This window comes from Mobula birostris, chromosome 12 (genome assembly GCF_030028105.1).
Source record: "Mobula birostris isolate sMobBir1 chromosome 12, sMobBir1.hap1, whole genome shotgun sequence".
Classification (NCBI taxonomy): Eukaryota; Metazoa; Chordata; class Chondrichthyes; order Myliobatiformes; family Myliobatidae; genus Mobula; species Mobula birostris.
Genome location: NC_092381.1, coordinates 26,469,544 through 26,495,046, shown reverse-complemented (window position 1 = coordinate 26,495,046; position 25,503 = coordinate 26,469,544). Strand labels below are relative to the sequence as shown.

Below are 25,503 nucleotides of genomic sequence, written 5' to 3'. Positions count from 1 at the left end.
TAGATTTTCCATTCACTTAGAAAGAATTCCTATTTTATATTATGATCAAGACTTCAAGAAGTATAGAGCGATGAGACAAGAAACAGGCCTTATATTTTGGTGACCCATTCTGCAAGGAGTTGATGCCAGTTGCTCAGAAGTAGTGCAGGAACTGTGTTACTTTTTTTTTGATTCCCATTCTCATATCCAACTTTCTCTTTCCATTTCTAAAACACTGCAAATTTGCAGATGACATACAGCTGGGTGGCAGTGTGAAATATGCGGAGGATGTTGAGATAATGCAGGATGACTTGGACAGGTTGGGTGAGTGGACAGATGCATGGCAGATGCAGTTTAATGTGGATAAATGTGAGGTTATCCACTTTGGTGGCAAGAACAGGAAGGCAGATTATTATCTGAATGGTGTCAAGTTAGGAAAAGGCGAAGTACAATGAGATCTAGGTGTCCTTGTTCATCAGTCACTGAAAGTAAGCTTGCAGGTACAGCAGGCAGTGAAGAAAGCTAATGGCATATTGGCCTTCATAACAAGAGGAGTTGAGTATAGGACCAAAGAGGTCCTTCTGCAGTTGTGCAGGGCCCTGGTGAGACCACACCTGGAGTATTGTGTACAGTTTTGGTCTCCAAATTTGAGGAAGGACATTCTTGCTATTGAGGGAGTGCAGCGGAGGTTCACGAGATTAATTCCCGGGATGGCGGGACTGTCATATGTTGAAAGATTGGAGCGACTGGGCTTGTGTACACTGGAATTTAGAAGGATGAGAGAGGATCTGATTGAAACATATAAGATTATTAAGGGATTGGACACGCTGGAGGCAGGAAACATGTTCCCAAGGTTGGGGGAGTCCAGAACCAGAGGCCACAATTTGAGAATAAGGGGGACGCCATTTAGAACGGAGTTGAGGGAAAACTTTTTTCACCCAAAGAGTTGTGGATCTGTGGAATGCTCTACCTCAGAAGGCAGTGGAGGCCAGTTCGGATGCTTTCAAGAAAGAGTTAGATGGAGCTCTTAATGATAGCGGAGTCAAGGAATATGGGGAGAAGGCAGGAACGGGGTACTGATTGTGGATGATCACCCATGGTCACAGTGAATGGTGGTGCTGGCTCGAAGGGCCGAATGGCGGAATGACACCTGTTGTCTATTACCAATATAATCCTTCTTACAGTTCATTGTCATATCATTTGGGAGAAAGGAACCAAAGAGACTGAAGAATTGCAGTACACAGAGGGAAAAGACCAGCAAAATCATGAACTGTTATGGATTGATACAGCATATGGACTGTTTGTCCCACTCCCATCTAGGAAGAGGCTACATAACATCCATGTCAGGACCATTAGACTCAAAACATTTACTTCCCTCAATCTGTCAGGCTGATCAACAACTCTACCCATTAACCTACCCCACCATCCCAGGTTTCTTAAGCCTGCTGCTACCTAGAAGAGTTCCTCTTGCTAAGAGTCCCTTTGTCACCTAATCATTTCCTGTCAGGGTCACCTTATGTTCAGATGTACCTACACCTAGTATCACTCTATACACATACAACCAGTCTATGTATATAAGCTGATCTTGTGTTTATATGGCCACACTTAATAGTTAATTGTACATTGAGTTTTATAGCATTGCATGTATATTTATTGTGTTCTTACGTTGTTATGTTTTTTATGCTGCATCAGCGTTTCAATCATTTCATGAATGATAATAAGCCATCTTGAATTTGAAAATTCAGGAAGAACTATCTCCTGTAAATTATAATGCTTCCTGCTCATTTCTATGATAGTAGCATGTGGTGAACACCAACTATGCTGTTGTTGGCTAGACAAATTAGCAGGGGGACTCAAATGTGAGTGGCCAGTTAAAGGTGCTTTGAATTTCTTAAAAAAAAAACGTGCAGTGTGGAAGGAATTTTTTTTAAGTTGCTACAGGTCCTGTGGTGAGGATTCTAATAAAAATGGCTTGAGATGCAGTAGATAATGGGACAGAGTGGGCTGCAAGGTTCTTGACTTTGCACTACTGGCCGTGGTGACGGAGCTATTAAGGGAGGGCAAATCATGATTCCTCATCAGGCCAGATGTTCCTCAGAAGCACACTCAGACACACCAGGAGCAAAAAGCCAGTGCATTCTATGCCGAAAGTCAAGCCCTAAGGTGCAAAACCATGCGGAGTTAAATGACCTTTCACAAATGGTCATGGTCAGTGAATGCATATTCAAATATCATATCATACTTCAGACAGTCTTTAATGTTGCACTCTCCTGGAAAACTCAGCCTATTGATCTTCTGTTGCTGTAGCCCGTCCAAGTCAAGGTTCGACATGTGGTGCATCCAGAGATGCTCCTCTGCACATTACTTTTCTAATGAGTTTATTTGCGTTACTGTTACCTTCCTGTCAGCTTGAACCAATGTAGCTACTTTCTTCTAACTCCTCTCACTAAGAAAAATTTTAGCCTACAGAACCGTTGCTCACTAATTTTTTTGTTTGTTGCACCATTCTCTGTAAATTCTAGAGACTTTTGTGTGTGAAAATCCCAGGAGACCAACAGTTTCTGAGATACTCAAACCACCCCATCTGGCACCAAGAATTATTCTACGGTCAAAGTCACTTTGATCACATTTCTTCCCCATTTTGATGTTTGGTCTGAACAACAATTGAACCTCTTGACCATGTCTGCATGCTTTTAAGCATTGAGTTGCTGCCACGTTTAACAAGCAGATATACAGGTGTACTGAATGAAGTGGCCATGTAGCATCCACTTTTCACAGTTTGTACACCCATGATGGCCATATCTTCCTAACGTGACATTCACTGACAAACTTCCTTCTCTCTTGGAAGTTTGTGAAGATTTGACATGTCATGTTAAACTATGTTGAACTTCTATGATTGCATGGTGGAAAGTATACTGACTGGTTGCATCACAGCCTTATATAGAAGCACCAATGCCCTTGAATGAAAAGCTGGGAAAAATTAGTGGATACAGCCCATTCCATCATGAGTACTCCCCCTCTCACCATTGAGCAGATCTACAAGGTGCCCTGTCGCAGGAAAGAAGCATCTATCATCAAGGACCCCCACCATCCAGGCAATGCTCTCTTCTCGCTGCTACCATCAGAAAGGAGGTACAGGAGCCTCAGGACCCACACGACCAAGTTCAGAAACAGTTATTACCTTTCGCCCAACAGACTCTTGAACTAGAAAGAATTACATCATTCAACTTCACTCATCCCAACACAGATCTCACCAACTATGGACTTGCTCCCAATATTTATTGCTTACTTATTTATTATTAATCTTTTTTTTTCTTTTTTGTATTTGCACAGTTTGTTGTCTTTCGCACACTAGTCACTTGTTCATCTTTGCTGTATGCATACTTTCATTGATTCGATTTTGTTTCTTTGTATTTGCTGTGAATGCACGCAAGAAAATGAATTTCAGGTGATAGATGGTGACATATGTGCATCAATAATGAATTTATGTTGAACTTTGAACTCTTGCAAGACTAATTAGCACGCAAACAAGGGTAGCAACAGGTAACCAGAGGGGTGAATGTCCTAACTCCCTGGAGGAGAGAATGCTGTTCATCACTGAGATGGTCAGAAGTGGGACAAAACCATTGAAGATAACTATATATGTACATTCCATAATTATTTGCACATCTCATTTCCCCATCAATCTATGTTTTTATTGACATGTGGAACTGAACAATAAGAAAGGTATAACCGCGTTAACGGGGCTATATTACAGACCACCCAACAATCTGAGGGATTTAAAAGAAAAAATTTGTACAATTTGTAAAATTTGTACAAAGATCACAGACTGTTGCAAGAAACTTAGTTTGTTATAGTAGGTGATTTTAACTTTCCACATATTGAATCACACTCCCAAACTTTAAAAGGACTAGATGAGATAGAGTTTGTCAAATGTGTTCAGGAAAGTTTTCTTAATCAGTACATAGAAGTCCCAACGAGAGAGTATGTGATACCTGACCTGCTATTAGGGAATGAGACAGGGCAGGTGACACTTTTGTGTAGGTGAACACTTTGCACCTAGAGGTCATAAGACCATTAGTTTCAAAGTAAGTATGTAAATTGGAGGAAGGCCAAATTTGGTGGTATCGGAAAGGATCTGGTTGAGTGTGGATTGGAACAGGTTATTTTCTGGGAAAGGTGTATTTGGTAAGTGAGAGGCCTTCTAAAGTGAAATTTTGAGAGTACGGATCTTGTATGTGCCTGTCAGAATAAAAGGTAAAGATAACAGATGTAAGAAACTTTGATTTTCAAGAGATATTGAGGCCCTGGTTAAGAAACAAAAGGAGGTCTGTTGCAGGTATAGGCAGATAGAAACAAATGAGGTGCTTATGGAATAAAAGAAATGCAAGAGAACATCTAAGAAAGCATGAGGTTGCCTTAGCAGACAAGATAATTCTAAAGGATTGTACAGATATGTTAAGAACAAGGCGATTGCAAGGGACAAAATTGGTCTTCTCGATGATCAGCATGGTAATCCGTGCATGGAGCCAAAAGAGATTTGGGGGATCTTAAATGCATCTTTTGCATCTGTATTTAGTCATGAGATGAACACAGACTCTATAGAAGTGAGGCAAAATGGCATTGACTCCATGGACCCTGTACAGATTACAGAGGAGGAGATATTTGTTCCCTTGAGGCAAATTAGGGTGAATAAATCCCCAGGGCCTGACAAGGTGTTCCTTCAGATACTATGGAAGGTAAGTGCAGAAATTGCTGGGGCCCTAGCAGTGATGTTTAAATCATTCTTAGTCACAGGTGAGGTGCCGGATGTTTGGAGGATAGCCAGTGTTACTCCACTCTGTAAGAAAGGCTCTAAAACTAAAACAGGAAATTATAGGCCGGTGACCTTGACATCAGTGGTGGGTAAGTTATTGGAAGGCATTCTGAGGGACTGGATATCTGAGTATTTGGATAGACGTGGACTGATTAAGGATGGTCAGCATGGTTTCATGTGTAGTAGATCATGTATAACCAGTCTTATAGTGTTTTTTGTGGAAATTAGCAGGAACATTGATGAAGTCAAGGCAGTGAATGTTGTCAACATGGACTCCAGTCAGGCCTTTGACAAGGTCCCGCATGGGAAGTTGGTCACGAAGGGTCATTTGCTCGGCATTCAAGATGAGGTAGTAAATTGGATTCGACATTTCCTTTGTGGAAGAAGCCAGAGGGTTGTACTAGATGATTGCTTCTCTGACTGGACACCTGTGACTAGTGCAGTACCACAAGGGTCAGTGCTGGGTTCATGGTTGCTTGTCATCTATATCAGTGATCTGGATGATAAGGTGGTTAACTGGGCTAGCAAATCTGTGATGACTCCAAGACTGGGGGTAGTAGTGGACAGCAAGAAAGACTATCGGAGCTTGCAGCGGGATCTGTATCAGCTGGGAAAATGGGCTGAAAAATGGCAGATGGAATTTAATGCTCACAACTGTGTGGTGCTGCAGAAGAAATGGATCTGGGAGTACACATCCTTAATTGATTGAAAATTGTGTCTCAGGTTGATAGGGTCATAAAGAAAGCTTTTGGCACACTGGCCTCCATAAATCAAAGCATTAAGTACAGGAGGTGGGATGTTATATGAGGCCTAATTTGGATTGTGTGTAATTTTGGTCACCTACCTGCAGAAAAATGTAAATAAGGTTGAAAGACTACAGAGAAAATTTACAAGGATGTTGCCAGTTCTGGAGGACCTGAACGGTATGGAAAGATTGAAAAGGTTAGGACTTCATTCCCGGGAGTGTAGAAGATTGAGAGGAGATTTGAAAAAGGTATACAAAATTTTGAAATGTACAAATGTTTGTATATATAGGGTAAATGCATGCCAGCTTTTTTCACTGATGTTGGGTGAGAGTACAACTAAAGGTCATGGGTTAAGAGAGTAAGGTGAGAAGTTTAAGGGAAACATGAGGAGAAAAGTGGATGAAGGGAAGGCAGTGGATGTTGTCTACATGGACTTCAGTAAGGCCTTTGACAAGGTCCTGCATGGGAGATTAGTTAGGAAGATTCATTCGCTAGGTATACATGGAGAGGTAGTAAATTGGATTAGAAATTGGCTCAGTGGAAGAAGCCAGAGAGTGGTAGTGGAGGATTGCTTCTCTGAGTGGAGACCTGTGACTAGTGATGTGCCACAGGGATCAGTGCTGGGTCCATTGTTATTTGTCATCTATATCAACGATCTGAATGATAATGTGGAAAGTTGGATCAGCAAATTTGCTGATGATACAAAGATTGGAGGTGTAGTGGACAGTGAGGAACGTTTTCAAAGCTTGCAGAGGGATTCGGACCAGCTGGAAAAATGGGCTGAAAAATGGCAGATGGAGTTTAACACAGACGTAAGGGGTTTCTTTGTTTTTGTCATTGCGTAGTCTAATTTAAATGGCTTCTTTGTTATGTTATAATTGAAAGGGCTTCTTTGTTATGTTAACTGCTGAGAAAGTCCTTCCGCTAGCAGTTTGTTTGGATCATGTTACTGATAAGAAGGTGTTATGAACCAATTGGGATAGTTGTTATGCTTTCTGCGTGTCTGTAAGATATTGTGATGCGCGGGTTTTTGGAGAGAAGGCGGGAGAGAGAGACAGAGGATGGACCAGGTGCTGTGAGTCCGCTAACGGGGTCGGACCCCGAGCAGGAGTCCGAGATCCAGGGTGTTCAGCGAGGAGAGGAGACGGAGACGGACTCATGTGGAGCGTCTGGTCGACCACTGTTGTTGGTCCCACGCGGCAGGTCGAGGTGGTCCGTGGGGATTGCAGAGTGAAGAGGGTCCTGAGCTCCAACTGTTTGAGTACGAAGAGATTGAACTTTGATAAGTGTGGCGCCTTTTATTTTCCTTTTATATTTTATTCTCTATTAGTTATATAGTTCCAGTAATATCTATAAACTGTAAATCACTTAATCGTATCTGGTGTATTGGTTATTTGGGTGGGTTGGGGTACATCACACAGCATCCACACAAACTAATTACCCAGTTTGGCGGCGCCGAGAGGCTGAATTTGCAGTGTTGTGTGCAGTTTTGGTCACCAAATTACAGGAAGGATATTAGTAAGGTTGAAAGAGTGCAGAAGAAGGTTTACAAGGATGTTGCCGGGACTTGAGAAATTCAGTTACAGAGAAAGGTTGAATAGGTTAGGACTTTATTCCCTGGAGTGTAGAAGAATGAGGGGAGATTTGATAGAGGTATATAAAATTATGATGGGTATAGATAGAGTGAATGCAAGCAGGCTTCTTTCCACTGAGGCAAGGGGAGAAAAAAAACAGAGGACATGGGTTAATGGTGAAGGGGGAGAAGTTTAAAGGGAACATTAGGGGGGCTTCTTCACACAGAGTGGTGGGAGGATGGAATGAGCTGCCAGATGAAGTGGTAAATGCGGGCTCACTTTTACCGTTAAGAAAAACTTGGACAGGCACATGGATGGGAGGTGTATGCAGGGATATGGTCCGGGTGCAGGTCAGTGGGACTAGGCAGAAAAATGGTTTGGCACAGCCAAGAAGGGCCAAAAGGCCTGTTTCTGTGCTGTAATGTTCTGTGGTTCTATGTTCTAAACTTATGCACTTAGAAAGTTGTGAGAGTGTGAAACAAGCTGCCTGGGCAAGTGGTGCATGTGAGTTTTATTTCAATGTTTAAGAGAAGTTTGGATAGATACATGGATAATAGGGATATAGAGGACTATGATTCTTGTGCAAGTCAATGAGAGTAGGCCGTTTAAATGGCTCAGCATGAACTAGTGGGCCAAAGGGCCTGTTTCTGTACGATACTTCTCTATAACTCTATGACTCTACGCTGCAGGTGTAAGCATATCCCTCTTAATTTGCCCCTCTGCTCATTGTAATATTCTGTGTTTCAGCAGTTTGGCTAGGCAGTGAAGAAAATAAAGGAAAACTCTTATGGTGCCAGTGCAGGAGCACTTGCTTTTGCAGTCACAACCAGCAGTCCATAATCATGACACTCTGTGCAGTCTAAGTGAGAAATTAGGTATTTGTGGGTTACACTGGCCCACTCCTTCTCACCACCTTCACTGACTATCTCTCTAACTCTAATACAAGGGAGAAGACCTCCTTTGTTTGTCCATTTCTTTCCATAAATGCTACCTGACCTTCTGACTCTTACAGCAACTTGGTTTCTGCTCCAGATTCCAGCACCTGCAGTCTCTTCTCTCTCTATGTGTGGGCCACAGCCAGAGTTGAGCAGAAGGTGTGCATGAACATTCTGGAGAAATTCAACAGGTCAGTGAGCATCTGTGGAGAGAAATGGACAGTCAACAGCTCAGGTCAAGATCCTTTATCTGAACTGAAAGTGTAGAGGGCAGATAGCCAGTAGAAAGACAGAGTTAACCTTTCAAGTCAAAGACCCTTCCTCAGAACTGTGCAAGTGAGAAAGCAAGTTTAGTTTTGCAGTTGCAAAGAGGATGGGTAGAAGGATGGACAGTACAAAGGGATAATCTGATAGGATGAGGCTAACGTTGATTTGGGGATAAACTGTACACAACAGCAAGCAGTTAGTACCTTAATGGCAATAGTTAGAAGGAGACAAAATTTGCAAACAAAGGAGTGTCTGAAAGCTGGTGAAATTCAAAGCTGCTGCAAAAGGCCACCAAGTTAGGTTGTGCTAGTCGATCAATATGACAGATGGATGAATGACAGCCGAACTGGCCAGCTCTGAAACAAGCAGTGAAGGCAAGTATTCTAAAATTATTATATTTGATATTGAGTTCAGAGACCTGCAATTTTCCCATACAGAAGATGAAGATGACTAATGGGGAACTGGCACAAAAGAGTACTTGAGGCCAGAACAGTGAGCCATGATTATATTGAAAGGTAGCCTACAGCTGTCCCTATATTTTTTTAATATTCTTGTGACAAGTTGTAAGTTGAGAAAACGACCAAAATCTTAATCCACTGTTTAAGAAGTGCCACAGTTTCCAGGATAGTCCAAGCAGAAGAAGCATTGTTCCACCATAATTTGTCAGATTATGGTAATATGGATCCAAGAGAGAAAGCTAGATCACTTGGCTTTCTTCAAGTGCAATTAACTCATCAGGTGACTTTTCTTGTATCCCAAGAGAACAGGTTTGGTTTCCCTAGACTATAAGACATAAAAGAAGTATTAGGTCATTCAGTCAACAAGTCACTCTGCCATTCCATCATAGCTGATTTATTATCCCTCTCAACCTTATTCTCCTGCCTTCTCCCTGTGAACTTTGGAGTTCTTACTAAACAAGAACCTATCACCCTCTGCTTTAAATATACCCAATAACGTGACCTCCATGGCCATCTATGACAATGAATTCCACAGACTTCTCCGCTACATGAATGTCCTTTCTGTTCTAAAGGGATGCTTATGTATTCTGAGGCCGTGCCTAGTCTTCCCCACGATTGGAAACATAACCTCTCCATCCATCTTAATGACAAGCAGAAGCTAAAATGGACATCTTTAGATTGGTATTGTGATCACAGGCAGCACGCCAGGATTAATCTGTGATTGTTGCTGGCAATAGTCACAAAACATCTAGATGTTGAGTGATTAGATTTCAATAATAGTGATCTTTCTGAAGCTCAGATATATTGTGCATTGCTCAATTAATGTCAATGTTTGGCAGATAGCACTTTCACTTTTAAAGAAATGCTAGGTTCTAGCACAGTCCAGAAGCAACTACAAAGGTCTATAATAACACTTTAGAGCGGCCTTCTTCATGCTATAGACCAATACCATTGAGGAAGAGATCCATGGACACCAGGTTGGGAACTGCTGCCTAAGAGGAATAACAAAGGAGAACTGCAGAGTCGGAAGTACTTTCTTTTTTCTGGTGTAGGTAGGCTGGATGGTCCCTTATGGAGTAACAATTGTATGATTCTGTTCTGTGATTCCATCGGCATTATTTTGCCTCAGACACAAGGACGTTGTAGAAATGTGATCTGCATGTCGATATCAATGCCCTGAGCTAAGATATGCCTGCAGTAAAAGCACAGTCACTTTCCTCTGATTTCTGTTTGTGACAAGAGACAGAGAACATAAGTCTTTGTGACTTCCCTTAAATGGATCAACAAAGAGAAAACTTCAGGATCTTACTGATATCTCCAGCTGCACTCCAGTGGGAGGCAGATATGTACAAGCTCATTGCTGCATTTGGCTTTGTACCAACTGACAAGGGATCTGCAGCCTGTTCAGAGGTTGCAGTAGTTTCTTCTTCGTGAAAAATTTCAATGTAGATAATCCTCATGGAAGCTTTGACATTACTTCTCGTAGTCATAGTCATACTTTATGGATCCCGGGGAAAATTCTCACTGAGGATGAGATAAAAGGATTCATTCTTGTGCATGCCAGATTGAAATATTCTCCTCTAGAGAGACATTTTTCCCCTTCCTTCCCTATCCAGCAGCTGGTCTAACCTTGCATGACCCCTCCTCATTCACCTCCTCACACTGTATGATAAGGTGAGCCTCTACTAACAGATAAACATATCTGCACTCAACTGGGTTGTGCAGGAGTTTTTAAATCCCGAGATCTCTTCTGTGATGGCCACCTCACTGACTAGAAGTAGCTTGAAAGAACTTTAGCAATTATTTCCAGAATCAAGAGAAACATTCTGAGGAATTGGCTATCATCCAACTAGCAACATGGATGATCTCTTTAAAGAGTACAGACTAATTTCCTTCCAATTACTAAGTGTGTCATATTCATGGAAGGCTAAATATTAGCAGAAGTATTAATCTGTAAAATAATGGTGCCATTGTTGAGTCAAAATTAAGTGGGGATCAATGTCATGATCCACTTGCAGTGTATACTTCAGGTGGATGTTCACTGTATGCTTGTAGTGCCATCATGACTATCTGTGCACTTCACCCCATTTCAGACAAATAGTGGGTGGCAGCCAATTACATTTTATGCCCTAGGATTTCGTGGAATATCTGACATTGCAAGGACAACACTTGTCTGCTTTCCATAATCTGTGAAAATTACACGCATGACTACTGCATAGGGTTGTGGAGGAAAGGAAATACGAGAGAGCGGATATAAGAGAGTTTTAACAAAATAAATAAAATCAACTGCACCAAACAATATTAACTTTATTAATGCTGATACTTAATTCAGCGCATAGCTCCATGAGGCATTGTTAAAATAATTACATGTCAGATTACAATATAAAGCTGCATTCAGAAAAAAAAGTCACATGCTAATTAAAAATAAATGTATTGTAATTGTTGTTGTGTGTTTTGCAGTTTGCAACATCTGAACAAAATAATGATGGGGGAAAAAAATAAGAACTGTCCTTGAGGAATACAGTCAAAGCAATTAACCAGGAAATGATTATCAAGAATACTTAGAAATTTGCTTTTTGAGATTTTTATTCATTTATTATGAATTCCATTGCTAGCATCCTTTGTTTCCAGTACGCCAGAGCTAATGTATTAAAAAGCAACAATGGAATAATTTCAATGAAATGGTTTTGCAAGGCCTTTGTCACGTGTGTTGCAAGTTGGCCAGGTGACATTTGAGACCAAGCTAAAAACATAATAAATATGAAATATGGAAGTTCACATGGAGCTTACAAAATTAAGAGCCAGAGGCAAGATCTGACAAATTAAACACTGGCACTTGTGTTACTTCATTTGTTCCAAACACTGTAAGACTGAAGAAAAAATCATATGGTTGACGGTCGAGAGCCCCCTCGTGAGCTCTCTTGAAACTGTGCTGAGAGTGTAGGTTTATCATTTTTACACATTTCAAAGATTTAGTTATATTGATATCCAAAGAAAAATAAGTTCTATACTCAGTGGAGGTACCTAGTAAAGTGGCCTCTGAGTGTATATTTGTGCTTTTCTGTTGTTGTAGCCCATCCACTTTAATGTTTGACATGTCATGCATTCAGAGATGCTCTTCTGCACACCACTGTTGTAATGTGTGGCTGTTTGAGTTACTTTCACCTTCCCGTCAACTTGAAACAGCCTGGCTATTTTCCTCTGACCTCTTTCATTAACAAAGTTTATTTGCCCACAGAACTGCCCGGACTGGATTTTTTTTTTTTGTTTTGTTTTTCTCACCATTCTCTGTAAACTCTAGAGACTGATGTACATCCCAGGAGATCAGCAATTTTTGAGACACTCGAACCACCCCATCTGGTACCAACAATTATTCCCCTGTCAAAGTCACTTAAATCACATTTCTTTCCCATTCTGATGTTTGGTCTGAACAGCAACTGAACCTCTTTGACCATGTTGCATGTCTTTATGCATTGAGTTGCTGCCATATGATTGGCTAATTAGATATTCGCCTTAACAGGCAAATATGCAGCTACTGTATACCTAATTAAGTAACTACTGGGTGTATATTGATTCCTGAGCCATACTTGGAATTAGATGTTATTCTGTAATAATGGCCAATGTCCTATTGTTCTATATTTGCCTGTGCTAGGCACAAATCATTAAACTTTAATTCATTGTGCACCTTTCTTCTTCCTTTTCTGCTGTTGGTCCCCTGCTGATCTCAGGCTCTCCTTCCTTGTGATGACGTTATTCCAGCTGCATGTCCACCTTTTTGTTCGGAGCTGACACCATTTCTCACATCTGTCTGTAATTATAGTGTCACAGATTTTGGGGTTGCCAGTGATGATGAAACTGTCAGCATCAGCAGTCATTAAAGAGTGAAACTGACAGCAGCTTCTGGACTACGCATATGGACAGTGAAACACGGAAAAATAAATAGAAGTTACTGCCTGTGAGTTGCCGCTCCTCCACAGGACTTGCTGCTTGAACCCTTCGCTGGTTTAATCTTAAGGAGTCAGTGAGATTAATCATTCTTACTATTAAGAGAGAAGAAAAAATCTCTGGAATATTAAGCGCTTTTGCAACATATGTGACAGCGTAACGCTGCACCAGCCTTAATTATTGATCCGCCGCCTCTCAATCCCTGAAATAATTTCTGTTTGTCTGAGTTGTCATTCATTCAGACAATTATTTCAAAGAAGGTTACTGTTTTTTAAATGTGTCACCGTGAAATTTTACTCTTTATTTTGCGCTCTGCAGCATGCTGTTAAAAACTCTGCTGTTTGCTTCCTAGTTTGCTTCTTGTGAGTATGCTGAAAGTGAGTCGTTGTTCAGCTACTTCGACAGGATGGCTGTCAACGGGTGACCAAAGCTGAATGAGGATTGACAGATACTATTAACAGGAGTGTTGCATTCCTAGCTACAGTGATGACTAGTTCTTTATGCAAAGTATTCTTTGGGGTCAGAGGGAATCAGAGTCTGAATCAGTCTTGCTGAAGGGTCTCGGCCTGAAACGTCGACTATGGTCTTTTCTGTAGATGCTGCCTGGCCTGCTGAGTTCCTCCAGCATTTTGTGTGTGTTGATCAGATTTAATATCACTGGCATATATATTGTGAAATTTGTTAACTATACGGCAGCAGTACAATGCAATACGTGATAAATAGAAAAAAACTGAGTTACATTAAGTATGTATATGTCTATTAAATATTAAGTTAAAATAAGCAGTGCAAAAATAATAGAAATAAAAAAGTAGTGAGGTGATGTTCATGGGTTCAATGTCCATTTAGATATCAGATGGCAGAGGGGAAAAAGCTGTTCCTGAATTGTTAAGTGTGTGCCTTCAGGCTTCTGCATCTCCTTCCCAAAGGTAGCAGTGTGAAGAGGGCATGTCCTGGGTGGTGGGGGTCCTTAGTAATGGATGCCACCTTCCTAAGGCACCGCTCCTTGAAGATGTCTTGGATACTAGGAAGGGGATGCCAACTCTTAATCTCTGACTTCAATATCCAGGCCTTTATCTGTACTAACTCTAATGCAACCCCTGAGGTAGTTAATGTTATTTCATATTCACCACAAATGACTAAGTAATCACGTCAGTAAGGTGTATAAAGATACTGAAAAATAATGTACATTCCCAGAGTTCTGCAACTATGATGTACTTTTGAGTTGTCAGTCTTCTTTATGTCAGAATTGCAGAAGGTAACTTAGTCATAGAGCAAAAATGAGCAAATATTCCATGTGATGCAGGTTGGGAGATAAATAGCGGCCACTTCTTTGAGTTTCATGCCTGAAAGTTGGTCATCGATAGCAAAACACTTATTTCTCAGTCCTGTTCTGAGTTACGGAGCTAGATTTTGTGCTTTCATGTTTATAGTCGGATGTGAACTCATTAATTAAGCAAGCTAATAAGCAGAGCAGCATTTTGGACTAAACATTAGTTAAAGTATCTTTTATGGTAGGATTTCCTTATTTCTGTTGTACAAAAATATTAATCTTGTGAGATGTGCAATGGAGGTTATGGTTTCTTGAAATAACTTATGTATGGTCGATAATTTGAGCAAACAAATAAACTCTTCTCAAGCTTCCAACCAGGTACAGGTATTGATTATAAGCAATGTTCGATAACAGTCTCTGCCCTCAGAGTTTATCATTGAAACATCGGTTATAGACGATACCTGTGCCCAGCTGGAGGCCTGAGAAGAGTTTATTCCTCATATATGCTGGGAAAACACAAGATCCTTTTTCAATTTGTACGAAGTTTGTAATGTGTTACATTATGAACTAATGCAATACCAACAATCTGACCAACTGTGGACCTTTTGACTATCTTAGAAAAATCCATTCAAGCGATGTTAAAGAAATCAACGCCACTGGATGAAATGTTTCAGGCTCTATGTGCTGAATATGTTGATCATGTATTTATCTGACTAAAGAATTTCCAGGATCATTTGTTCTTCACATTATTTCTATACAACGTATTTTGCACAAAAATAAACTGGTTATATTAACTGGTCCTACTTAATATGTATAGTACATCCAGATATTTAGATACTAGTAATCTTCCTCCTAAATTTAAAGCAGGAAATCAGACACCCATCCCACCTCCTGTTCATACTCTGTTCATTTACAGAGGATGGTTGGAGATTGATCAGTTAGCTTATACCACAGACTGGGCTGGATGCTTAAATGTTCTAATTAGGCTCTGCATCTTTGGTCAGGAGGAACAATTGCAGAAGATAAATACCCTTCCAGCACTGGTTGAGGACTGTTTTAAGAGCAAAAGTGTTTCCTTCAGCATATCTGCTTCCATCCCCATGATTCTATTCATTGACCCCACTAGATAACAGCATACCAACAGACCTTCCACCGCTCTGTCTGATCTGACTGGCCCTCTGACTTCATCCCAGCTCACAATGTCATCCACCTCCAGACCAAACCGCAGCCAGTCACAACCCTAGTATCATTTTCTGCATCTCCACACCACCCCCCAGCACCACCAGTCAGTTCATTCCCGAACTCCAACGTCCTCTGCAGCTGGATTTGCTTGCCTACCACTTTTACATGTTTCTGCATTTACTGTTAGTGAACTCCTATTCAAAGTTCAAATAAATTTATTATCAGAGTACATACATTTTCATGCAGGCATTTGCAGTAGCTACAAAGAAACAATAGCATCAATGAAAAACCACACTCAGCATCTGGGGATAAACAGCCAGTTGCAAAAGGCAACAAGCTGTGCAAATACAAAAAAAAAGTAAAAGAAAAGAAAGCTAATAATGATAAATAAGTGAGCAATAAATATTGAGAACATGAATTGTAGAGTTCTTGAAAGTGAGTCCATGTTCAGTGTTGGGGTTAGTCAAGCTGAGTGAAGTTAAACCTGCTGGTTCAAGAGCCTGATGGATGAGGGAAAAAAATTGTTCTGGAACCTGGTGCTGTGGGTCTTGAGGCTCCTGTAGTTTCTTCTGGATGGCAGCAGTGAGAAGAAAGATTGGCCTGGATGGTGGAAGTCCTTGATAATAACCATATAACTATATAACAATTACAACGCAGAAACAGGCCATCTCGGCCCTTCTAGTCCGTGCCGAACGCTACTCTCACCTAGTCCCACCGACCTGCACTCAGCCCATAACCCTCCATTCCTTTCTTGTCCATATAGCTATCAAATGGATGCTGCATTCCTACAACAACCCTCCTTGTAGATGTATGCAGTAGTGGGGAGGACTATACCCTTGATGGACTGAGCAGTATACTTTTTGTAGGCTGTTTTGTCACTGGAATAGTGATTTATTTCAGGTTGTTCTTTAATCCAAAGGGACTGGATGTAAGAGGTACTTGTCAGAGCTATACATTACTATGCACACACATTAGTTTAGGGTTGTAGTATTGAGTGAAACACCCTGGTTTCTTTGGCTACGTAGGTCTAGGGAAGACAACCTCTGGCCCCGCGCTCAATCTCACCCTAAACCCCGGTTTGTGTGGATGCTGTATCATTTGCTACCCTGTTACAAATTAATGCTACGAAATAACAGTCGGTACACTGCATATGATTAAAGGAATTATATTTGTGAATCTTAACTAAAGGGTTAGTAAAGAATAACAAAAGGAAAAGGGGCCATTCTAGTTAAACAATCCAATGTGCACAAGTTGTCGCTCATCTTGAACTTCTCTGTCACTCATGCTCTGGGCCCTCGGTCAATGTGAAAGCACACACCACCTTCCGAACGTCACTCGCAGTCCATCTTGAACAAATGGGTCTCCCACCGGATCCTATGCTACGACTGGTTCTCCACAGCGTCTTCTCTCTTCATCTCCTCTTGAACAAAAACTCCAAGCCCAACCTTAGTGTCCCTCACCAGAAAAACCACCCCTTAATCTGACGATCCTTATTGGATGGCACACATTTCTCCTCTCTCTTTATCTTCAACAGTAACCAAACAAGCAGGAAAACAGAACAGACTGTTCTTACAGAACTGCCAAAGTGAAATACATACAACATGACAGTAAAGATATGAACCAGGCATTACATAAGCAAATAGTTAAATAATTATGATGTTTTAGTAATGTTCATGCATTAAAAACCTCTAAGAGGACCACAACCTTGTCATAGTTTGGAGACTTGCGTGCCTCAATGACACAGAGAGTACATCTATATTGACTGAAGCAGAAGGGTCACCCATGCCAAACTGGTCAAAGAGTAGAGGATATACTATGAGTGGTCCACAGGTCTTCCGGGCTCAGCGGTTCAGCTCAGGGCTAACAATCCTGACAGCTCAAACAAAGCTGTTACAGAAGCAGCAACAAAGAATCCTTCTCCATCTGTGGATGAAGGTATTCCTGAGTCTCCACTCAGGACTTGCATGACTGACAGTGGTGAAAACCGAGGAAGCTACTGACATGATGAGGGAAGCCGTGAACACCGCCAGAGATGGAGGACCTTCATTGCTGCCCTATATGCCAGTGGCATAACGGGCAGTCAGTAAGTATGCATTAAAACAAATAACATTGAGTTTTATTTTGGGAAATGCTTGACACTGGAAAATGAGCTTGTCGTAGATGCCAGAAAGATGAAAACATGTTATGCACATTTCAGCTCCCCTCACTATGCTATGCACCCATTTGACATAACACAATAGGGGGAAGTCATTTGTCCATCTAAGGTTTTGCCCATTCTTTGCTGGAGCAATCTAAACATTTCTCATCATGCAGTTTTCTTTATCTTTCTCTTACTTGGTATTTTTTTAACCATATCCTCCTTAAATGATTCAATGCTTTCTATCTCTTACAATGAAGCACTTCATGCTTTAAAAGCCCTTTTAAGAAAATTCTTCTGAACTGTATTGTATGCCTCTTAATGACAGCTTGTAATAGATGAGCACCAAAGGAAATAGTCTTTCTCTTTCAGTCCATCGGAAACCTTCATCATTTGAAAAATCACCATTAAGTCTCCACTTAGCCTCCTCTGTTCCCGTGGAAACATACACTATCTGAAATGTCTCCTAGAACCATTTTCTGATATTTTAATGAATCTATACTGTAAGGTCTCTCGAGACCTCATGTTCTTACTGTAATGGAGAACTTAAAAACAAACACAGCACAGCAGTTGTTATCTAGCCAAAGGCTTCGGTACTTTTACTGTAACCTTTTTACAATAGATTTATGCCTTTATTTATTGAATTATTTGATTGTACTTGAGCATTTGGAAAATTAGGTTTCTTAACCTGTATGATACCAGTATGGTAAATACTTGGAATGTATTTTATTATTTGTTAATTTATTTGTGGTAATATTTATATGTTGTGTGTGAGCTATATGCATTATATTGTGTACCTTGGTCTGGTACGTTGTTTTGTTTGATGATACACATGCATATGGCATGGTAGCATAGTGGTTAGCACAATAGTACAGTTACAGTACGTATAAAAGGAATTCATATGTTATCCCTGTGACCAGGTGGTTTTCCTCCGGGTGCTCTGATTTCCTCTCAGAGTCCAAAGATGTACCGGTTGGTGGGTTAATTGGTCATTGTAAATAGTCCTGTGATGAGGCTGGGATTAAATGGGGGTATGGCTGGACAGCGTGGCAGTGTGAACAGGAAGGGCCTGTTCCATGCTGTATCTTAATCAATGGATCAATCAATACAGCTGAATGACAAACTTGAACTTGATCTTAATTTATTCATATTTAATGCTGTTTAATTGTTTATATGGGATCAAAATCCCATTAGTCCTTGCTATTACTTCTAAAAATGCCAGTCATTCTCTGCAAATACAGAATTCAAAATAAAGTTGTCAATTAATATTTTAATGATTTATATTCAGTCAACATCCATTAATATGACAAAACCATAAATGTTCGTAAAATATTCAGGTTGGGGTGCCATTTTAAGATTTTTAAACAATTTAAAAGGTTATCTTGACTATGTGTCTGATATTAAGGGGCTTCAGTTAAATTACAGCAAATTGATTGATTGACACTATGATTCATAATGTTTTATAATTTCACACTTTTAATATCCTGAATCCGTTTAGAGAATGTGCTCTTTAAAAAGAGAACTGTGTCATGATAGCAACAGACACAATAAAGGAATGAGACAGTGGTAGTTAAATTTGGCAGCTGTTTATGTTCTTATGAATTACTCCATTTCAACTGCAGGTCTGGATTGCCCTATAAAGATGCATTGTTTCATCATCTATTGTTGTAAAATTGAAACAAGAGACATAGAAATTGTGGACTAATATGATTTTTACTTGGCATCCTAATGAAAAAGTTTGATTCCACATAATGCAGTTATGAATTTATTGATTAACAATGTTTTTTTTCTAACCACATGCAATTGTAATTTTAAATTAAGAACAGAATCCATTGCCAGTTATTTATGAGGTACCTTGGGTTAAATGACGCAAAGTTAGATCAAAGATAAAAAGCAAAGCAACACAGGTGCTGGAAATGTGCAATATAAACAAAAAATCCTGAAAATACTCAGCAGGAGTTTAGCAAAAGATCATTGACTTTAAACATTAAAACCATCTCTTTCTCACTCTCTATAGATTCTGCTTGATCCATTGAGCAATTCCAGCAATTTTTTGATTCGGTTTAGATTTGCAGTTGATTTAAAACTAAGCCTAGTACTAAACTACACTTTAGCCTTGAATTCTTCCATTTTCACTGCATTCAGTTGCTGTCATCTCATTACATTTGCCATTTTCTTGTCAAATATGCTTTTACTTTCTCATATTTTATTGTGATGATGCTTTGGACACACAATCTGCTTTTTATTCTCCCAGGCCCTATTGTTGGAAATAGTGCAGTGAACCATATCTTATGTAAACTAACTATTGTAGTGTTAATCATCTGTAACTATTGCCAGTGAACTTCTGCAGTTCATACATATTGGTATTGATCCTTGACTAGAAAGCTAAGATCAAAGTCCCGCGCTAACAATCCCCACAAATGTATTTGGATAATGGAACTAGAATTACCCTTATGTATTGTACTCCACTAGCTCCTTGATGTATTTTTAGTAAAATATCATTTATTTAGACAATAATATCATTTCACAAAACTCCAAAGACATTAGAAATCTGAAATAAAAAAAATGTTGGAAACAGTCCACCAGACACTTTCTATGTAATATGTGGTTAATGTTCTAAGTCGATGATGCTTTGTCTAATCCAGATGTTTAAGTTCTGATAGATCTGAAGTTTTAACTTTACATTCCTCTCAGCACAATAAAATCTGACTGGCTGAGTACCAATATCTCCTATTTTTTCTCGCATTGATTTAACTTAAATAAAAATGTGCATAAATATTATACAAACGTATAGACCAGGGGTCGGCAACCTTTTTGCCTCTGTGGGCCTGATCACATATTAATGAGCGGAATATGGGCCAGATAAATGCCATAAAAAACTTGAAATATGGGAATTATCCATTTAAATACATCTAGTTATGTTTTGCCTCAAATTAATGAATAACGCATGCTAGAAAATCATTTGTGCTTAAGGTTGCCTACCCCTGGTATAGACAATGTTAGAACAGCGAGAACCAAAACAGAAAAAGTTTCACCTACCCGCTACCTTAGCGAGTCTCTTGATGCCTCTACATACCTAGTTACATGGTCATTTCCTTGTTGACTTACCTATAGTCCACAAGTCTACAATTAAACCCTGAATGACATGAAATGACCAGAGGCATAAGAGTTCAAAGTAATTTATTGTCAAAGTACATATATGTTACCATATACTACCATTAGATTTGATGAGAAAATAATGATTTGTTTTAAAAGTGGTTTGCTTGAGAAAATAGCAATGTAAAAGAACAAAAGGAATAGACTACTTGATCCATCGAGCCTGTCCCACTATACAGTATGATTAAGGCCGATCTGCGCCACGCATCAGCTCTTCTTCTGTGTAATTTCTTCAATTTTTTAATCTTTCAATAATTTATTTCCTCCTCCTTTAAGAAGTTTCTATAGAAATCAATTTTAAGCTCCCAAATGTTGTAACTGTATCCACTCTTACGAGGTTTTCCTACTAAATGAAACATCTCAACAGCTACCAAGTATTGTTCCCTAAGGATCTTGATCATACCTTTTTATTTATGAACTCCAAAGAATGTAGATACTGCATAATTTTTTTTATCTGTTTGTGAGAAGACATCCCTCTCATCCCAGAAATGAGATTACTGAGCGTTGTTTGGAATTTCACCAATGCCTGTCTATCCTTTTTTAAATAAAGGGACTAAAACTGTGCACAGCACAGAAAGTAAGGCCTCACCACTACTCTGCAAATTTTTAACAATATTTCCTCTTTCTCAAATGCAACTCTCTTTCAATAAAGGCCAATATGCCATTTGCCATCCTAACCACTAGTAATATGTTGTAATTTGTGCACAAGTACACCTAGGTCTTTCTGTACTTCATTCAATTGCAATCTTTTTCCATTTAGATAATAGTCTCTCTTTAGATTCCTCCCAGTGAAGTGTATAACTTCACACTCTCCTGCATTAAATAACTTTTGACAAGTTTTTTTTGCCCATTGTCTCAATCTTTCTACATCTAGTGGAATAGTCTCAATATTCCCCTTGGTATCATGCCCTCTCAACTATTTTCATGTCTTTGACAAGACTGAATACTTTACATCTGCCCTTCTCTCCAAGTCATCATATGAATTTGTAAATAATTGAGGGGCAAGAACTAATCTCTCGGGCACTCCACTAGTTAGATCCGTCCAACCTGGTAAAAGACCCATTTATGCAACTCTACATCAATGAGCCAATTTTCATTCTAGGTTTAAGGAGTTGCACAAATACAATGTGATATTGCCTTGTGCCTTTCATATGACATTTGAACAAGAGGGAAAATGAAATAAATGCTGCCTTTTGGTGCTACCCATTCCCTGGAACAGATTTAAAAACATTGTTCTGCATGCCATTTTATATCAGGTTTTATGATTGCCCTGCCCAAGGAATATTGGATTAAAAACAGGCAGTGGAAAAAATTAAGTAAGATTCATGGTGCAAGCAAAGTGGAATAGGGTGACCTGTGATTGAGTGGAAGACAATAGAGATTAATGTCCAGTCTAGAGAGAGACGAATGTTTGTCCTTCATCAGAAATGCAAAATTATACCCTTAAGTAAAATTTGGGTGATAATATTCAAAGGCTACAATTTGAATTCTAATGTTATCAGATATTTTTTTGAAATAGCTTATTGGTGATGTTCCACTCAAGCAACGCATTTTTTATTAAATTGAATTGTGGTTCTGCCAGCTTGAGGAAGTTATTTTATATTCATTTGGCAATCTGCTGCGGAATGGATTTTTTTTCTTGACTATATTTTTACAAAGTTGAATACTTGTCGTAAGCCTTGCTAATAATTTCACACATCAGGTTAAGCCTTTATACTAAAAAGACACGTAATTCTGGTTTTGATCTGTGTTGAGCATGAATTTCAAGATCACTAAGCTTCTTTCTAATTTCCATTATTACAGTGAAAGCAGCCATGGCGAATATCAAGTTTAACAGATGGGGCTACTTAGATGTTGATGCAGAGACCATGCAAACAAGTGAGCCCTGGGTCTTTGCAGGTGGAGATGTCACAGGTTTGGCTAACACCACTGTAGAGTCTGTGAATGATGGAAAGCAGGCATCATGGCACATTCACAAATATTTACAGGTGAGTAAGATTTGACTGGACACACTAGGCTTCATTTATTGTTGAATTTATTATTAATTGCATGGATTCTGTCAATGTAGCACATTATCCTTTACTTGGGACTGGTTGCCACTCTCTCATGCACAGTTTTTTTTTATTAAATGTGCTAAAGTATATTTGTTTTTGGGACATTTCAACTATTTAAAACATAAAACAGCCTTGTAGGCCAAAATTGAAATGGTCAAGTGAATGAGCCCATGCTGGTGATAGAATAAGGTGTTATTTGCTAAACTGATTCTGTACACACTCATTGATCTTTTGTTCAAGTATAATTGTCATTCAACCATACATGAACACTCATAAATACTGCCAAACAAAACAGCCTTACCTCAAGGCCAAGGTGCTCCCCTGCTGTCTGCCCTGCCGTCCGCAAATAAATCAGTGAATGGGACTTGCACCATTCTACATTAACAATGTCCAACAGGGTCTTTTAAGAACAAGAAAGGTGACTAAGGTGATTACTCGCCGTTAGACTGCACACCACCTTTCTGCGTCAACTCCTGTGATGCCTTTCTGAGCAGGTAGCAACATGATCTTCTTCAGTCTCTCTGCCCACGAGCAACTTGCTGATGGGACAAACCTGCAGTACTTCGAATTCTTAACATCCACTAGGGCCTTGTGATCGTACAAAAATACATTTAAAAAGAGAATAACACCTTTGGTTGGCCCCGTAGAAACTGCTGTGATCATTGTGCCTCCATGTTACCGGAAGATTATTATTTGTACATGCTTATCCTGAATTAGAAAACATTCTCACAGTAATACCAGCAGAGGCATAGTCAGCAGGCTCTATCTCTATAGGTTTTCTCCATTTCTTATGCATTTGTAAATGTCTTCCTTTTTCAATGTTTTTTTTTTCTTGCTTCTGCTACACTAGTCAGAGGTTTTTTTTTCCATTTTTCATGTTTTCCACTTAATTGACCACTTCAAAATTATTTTCGCCTTACATTTTGCCTGAAAAACTTTCCAAAAGAATTTTTTGTGCTGCATCAGATCCAGAGTAATGATCATTTTGCTTTCCTTTACACTTGTGAACTGAAGAATGATACTGCAATAAACAGTCTTAAATCTTGAATCTCAGTAAGTCAATATCTTCTGATGTGGAGAATGAAATGAATGGATGCTAGGCTGATTATGAGCATGTGATAGGTGTACCTCAATTACAAGCTATTCTGATGATTTGTTGTATATAATCTTTGGAACTGATATATCTCCAAAACTAATGGGGAATTTTAATGTGAGTCAGTGCAAAGATTTGAGTGTGACTAAGTTACAGAAAGAGGTGGCTACATCCCATGCATCACAAGCAAATAGCTCCTCACCACTGAGCACATTGAGTGATGTCAAGAGAAAGCAGCATCCATCATCGAAGACCTCTGCCATCCAGGTCATACCCTCTTCTTTTTGTACCATTAGCCAAGAGATGCAGTAGCACTGAATTCAGGTTCAGGAACAGTTTAGACACCCAGGCTTCTGAACAGGCATGAGATAACTTCAGTCACCACTACTATGACTTGATTCTGTGACACTCACGCTTAACTTCAAGGACTCTTTGGAACTTACGGTCTCAGTATTAATGTTACTTGCACAGTTTGCCCAGTTCTGTTTGTCATTCTTTGTTCAATCATGTGTAGTTTTTCATAAAATTCTATTGTATCCCTATTGATATCTGTAAGTGCCTGAATCTCAAGGTAGTATATGGTAACATAGTATATGCACTTTGATAGCAAATTTTACTTTGAACTTTGACTGAGAAAAGTGCACTGGGAACTCATCTCCAGTCAAGAACCTTTTGAATTTAAGCTGGCACATTGGGCTTAGTGTTTTATGACGCAGTCTCCTTGTAAGAGGCAAGTTGGAACCTTTAAATACTGAAGGTATTTAAAGAGGAATTTCTTTGAATGATCAGAGAATTGATGGCTAAGGGATACTTGCAAGGAAGAAGATATGAGGCTTAGACCAGATCAGTCATGATCATATTGAACAGTCAGGCAGTCTGGAGGGTCTTATTGTCCTTATTTACTTGTGTTTCTATGAAATTTTCAACATGCTGTATCAGGGGATTTTGATGATTTGGTTCATGGGTTATGGTTTTTTTGTTATTCCTTGGGAATGACAGTATTGCTTGAGGAGGCTGAAGGCATGATTGGGAAATTTTCCAGTAAATAATGAGCATTTACGTGTACTTCTGTGTGTGAGAGGATGTCCATGTGAGTTTGCTTGTGCAGCTTCTCATATCATAACCATTAAGTGTTTCAGTTTTCTTGACTGTCCTATGTGATGGGATTGGGTTTGCTGCCCACGAAGTTCTGAACTCAAACAAAGATCTCACATTCTATCCAATATAGATAGCTATGGGTACATTCATTAAAAAGAGGTTATACTGTAGCCACCTACTCTTCAAAGGCTAGATCACTTGCCTGTTTATCCTCCACAGTGAGTTTAGCTGCCAGTGCTCACTACTGAGTGGTGGATTGCCCCTCTTCATATCAAGGAGATCATTCCTACTCGCAAAGTAGTCAAACACAGTTCATTTATTTTTAGTGATACACATATAAATTTAAATAAAATTCTAAAAACATATTTAAAACTCACAGAAAATGTCTATCTCATATTCCAAAACATTTCTAAAAAACAGGTACAATTCCAATAAGCTAAAAAGACATACCTATGAGTTGCAGATGAATCAGTCGTTTCAATTGAAGGCAGAGGGATGGATTCTATCTTTCTATCATTTTTTCTTATTGTCCCTTGACCATTCCTCGGAAGCCTGAACTCTCTCTTACATTTATACTGTTTATTGCTACTTGGTGACTTCACATATATGTGATACTTTTTCACACATTTGGTCTAAAAGCTTCTGGAGAAAGAGACCCCACATGCCCAGTATTAATGCTGTAAAGGTCAACTCTCTGAGTACACAAATCTCCCAGCTATTGATGTATCAACTATTTGATGTGCTAAGTGATAGTATAGTCTGGTCTGCAAATCTCCTTGTACTAAATAACTTA

The 25,503-nt window shown here is 39.4% G+C and overlaps 1 protein-coding gene across 1 annotated transcript in view; it reads left to right on the top strand.

Moving 5' to 3' along the window:
- LOC140205806 (dihydropyrimidine dehydrogenase [NADP(+)]-like) overlaps positions 1 to 25,503 on the top strand; it is a 927,724-nt gene that overhangs the window by 480,943 nt on the left and 421,278 nt on the right. The window contains exon 12 of the mRNA XM_072273510.1: positions 22,269 to 22,453. Coding sequence (XP_072129611.1) covers positions 22,269 to 22,453 — 185 coding nt within the window. The remainder of the gene's footprint in view (positions 1 to 22,268; positions 22,454 to 25,503) is intronic.